The sequence below is a fragment of the Habropoda laboriosa genome, unplaced genomic scaffold (genome assembly GCF_001263275.1).
Source record: "Habropoda laboriosa isolate 0110345459 unplaced genomic scaffold, ASM126327v1 scaffold2, whole genome shotgun sequence".
Classification (NCBI taxonomy): domain Eukaryota; kingdom Metazoa; phylum Arthropoda; class Insecta; order Hymenoptera; family Apidae; genus Habropoda; species Habropoda laboriosa.
The window spans coordinates 4054263-4056055 of NW_017100190.1; the positions used below are offsets into that span (position 1 = coordinate 4054263).

At 32.2% G+C, this 1793-nt stretch overlaps 1 protein-coding gene across 1 annotated transcript in view; it reads right to left on the reverse strand.

Moving 5' to 3' along the window:
- The window catches only part of LOC108580065 (protein HIRA homolog), a 3533-nt gene extending 1989 nt beyond the window's left edge, over positions 1-1544 (reverse strand). The window contains exons 1-5 of the mRNA XM_017943725.1: positions 1508-1544; positions 1363-1425; positions 1026-1136; positions 353-951; positions 1-263 (exon numbers count right to left, since the gene is read on the reverse strand). The exon at positions 1-263 is cut by the window's left edge and continues 17 nt beyond it. Coding sequence (XP_017799214.1) covers positions 1-263; positions 353-951; positions 1026-1136; positions 1363-1425; positions 1508-1544 — 1073 coding nt within the window. The remainder of the gene's footprint in view (positions 264-352; positions 952-1025; positions 1137-1362; positions 1426-1507) is intronic.
- Between the last annotated feature and the right edge of the window lie 249 nt (positions 1545-1793).

The following is a 1793-nucleotide window of genomic DNA, read 5'->3' on the forward strand; positions in this document are numbered from 1 at the left end:
GGTTGACCTAATTCTTGTTGAGTAAATTCAATAAGCACCACAGATCCATCCCAAGAACAAGCAGCTAACCGTAGGCCACATGGTGACCAACTAGCATCTAAGACTGAATGTGTAAATAATTCATGTATTACTACTAAAGGCCTTTTTAGCGATGTTAACCACACAGATAAAGAACGATCACGTGATCCTATTGCAACACAGCAATACTGTTGCGGCTTGGAAGAACCTGGTTGTTTCTTTTGTAGAATATTACCATTAAATCTCTGTAATACATGGTAAAATTAATGAATTATTTGACAAACTGTTTTAAATATAAAAACTACTGCATCTATTTTCTGTGTTTAACATATACCACACATGTAACAGCTTTACGATGACCAACAAAATCCTTGTCTTGTGTCCACCCATCCCTTTCAATTATTTGTGCTGTAGGACCTCCACCATTCATTGCATGAGCTGATACTAAATACTGACCATCTGGACTCCAAGAGAGTCTTAAAACATGAGTTGTACCACCACATTCATCAAATGGTTCAGATATTAATGCTGCTTCTGTCCAATCTGTGGTACGCCATACTCGTAATGTTTTATCATCCGATTGAGAAGCTAAATATTTTCCTACTGGGTCCCATGTAATTCCTTTTACAAATCCTGTGTGACCTTTTAATACAGCTACAATGGCTGGAAATTTTGATGCATCCCATACAATTACACTATTGTCCACTGATGCAGAAGCTAACCATGGATTATGTGGTGCCCATGCAAGGTCAAGTACGTCAGCTTCGTGTGAACGTAATGTAGCTATGCAACGCCATGTTTCAACACTAGACTTGCCTCCAAATATTGAGCTTCCACCTGAACCACCTGACAATCTCCAAATCATAATTAATTTATCTACACCACCTGATGCTAATAGTCCATTATTACTCCATCTCACACAATTGACACATGCTATAAAAATAATAAAATTATTAGTACATGATATGTATTTTTCAAAATTATATTAAACTACCATTTGTTCATACCAAGATGATTATCTAACTGACATAACATTTTTGGAATATTTTCATCTAATTCTGCAATTTCATTAACTACTGGTTCCATATTCCATATAACAACTCTTCCAGAATCTCCACCTGCAATTAATTATAATAATGGTATCAGTAATAATGTTATTATTTTATTATATTAAGATGAACTTATAAAGGACTTTATATTTGGTACATAATTTATAATGAAATTATAATCTTGTTAAAAATACAATAAATATGAAATAGAGCGTAACAAAAAATATGAAATGCAACATATTACTATTACAAAAGAATTATTATTAATGCACAAATAAATTAAAGGTACTAATACCTTGACCACCAGTAGCAAATCTCTTTCCATCTGGATGTATATCCACGGAAAATATTGAATACCCTGAGAAATAAATTTTTATAATCTAATAATTCAATTGTAAACACTGAGGAAAATATATTTAAACGACACATTTTATACAGACCATCATGTGTCACCCAATTCGGCTTCACTAGCTTCATAGTTTTCTATTTATTAAAACTTGATTGATACAATGGTTATTTTAAATCATTCATTTTAAATACGTTAATATTTAATTCAAGCTTTTGTTTCTTTTGAATATAACACTCTGGTAGGTGGCATAACCTTAAATTAAGATACAAACATATTCTACTACCGGCAATATATTGTGGTGGATTTCTATGAATACGTGAAATTTATCATGCTGTAACATTTTTTTAGACAATACGGATTACCCTTTAACTGTACTT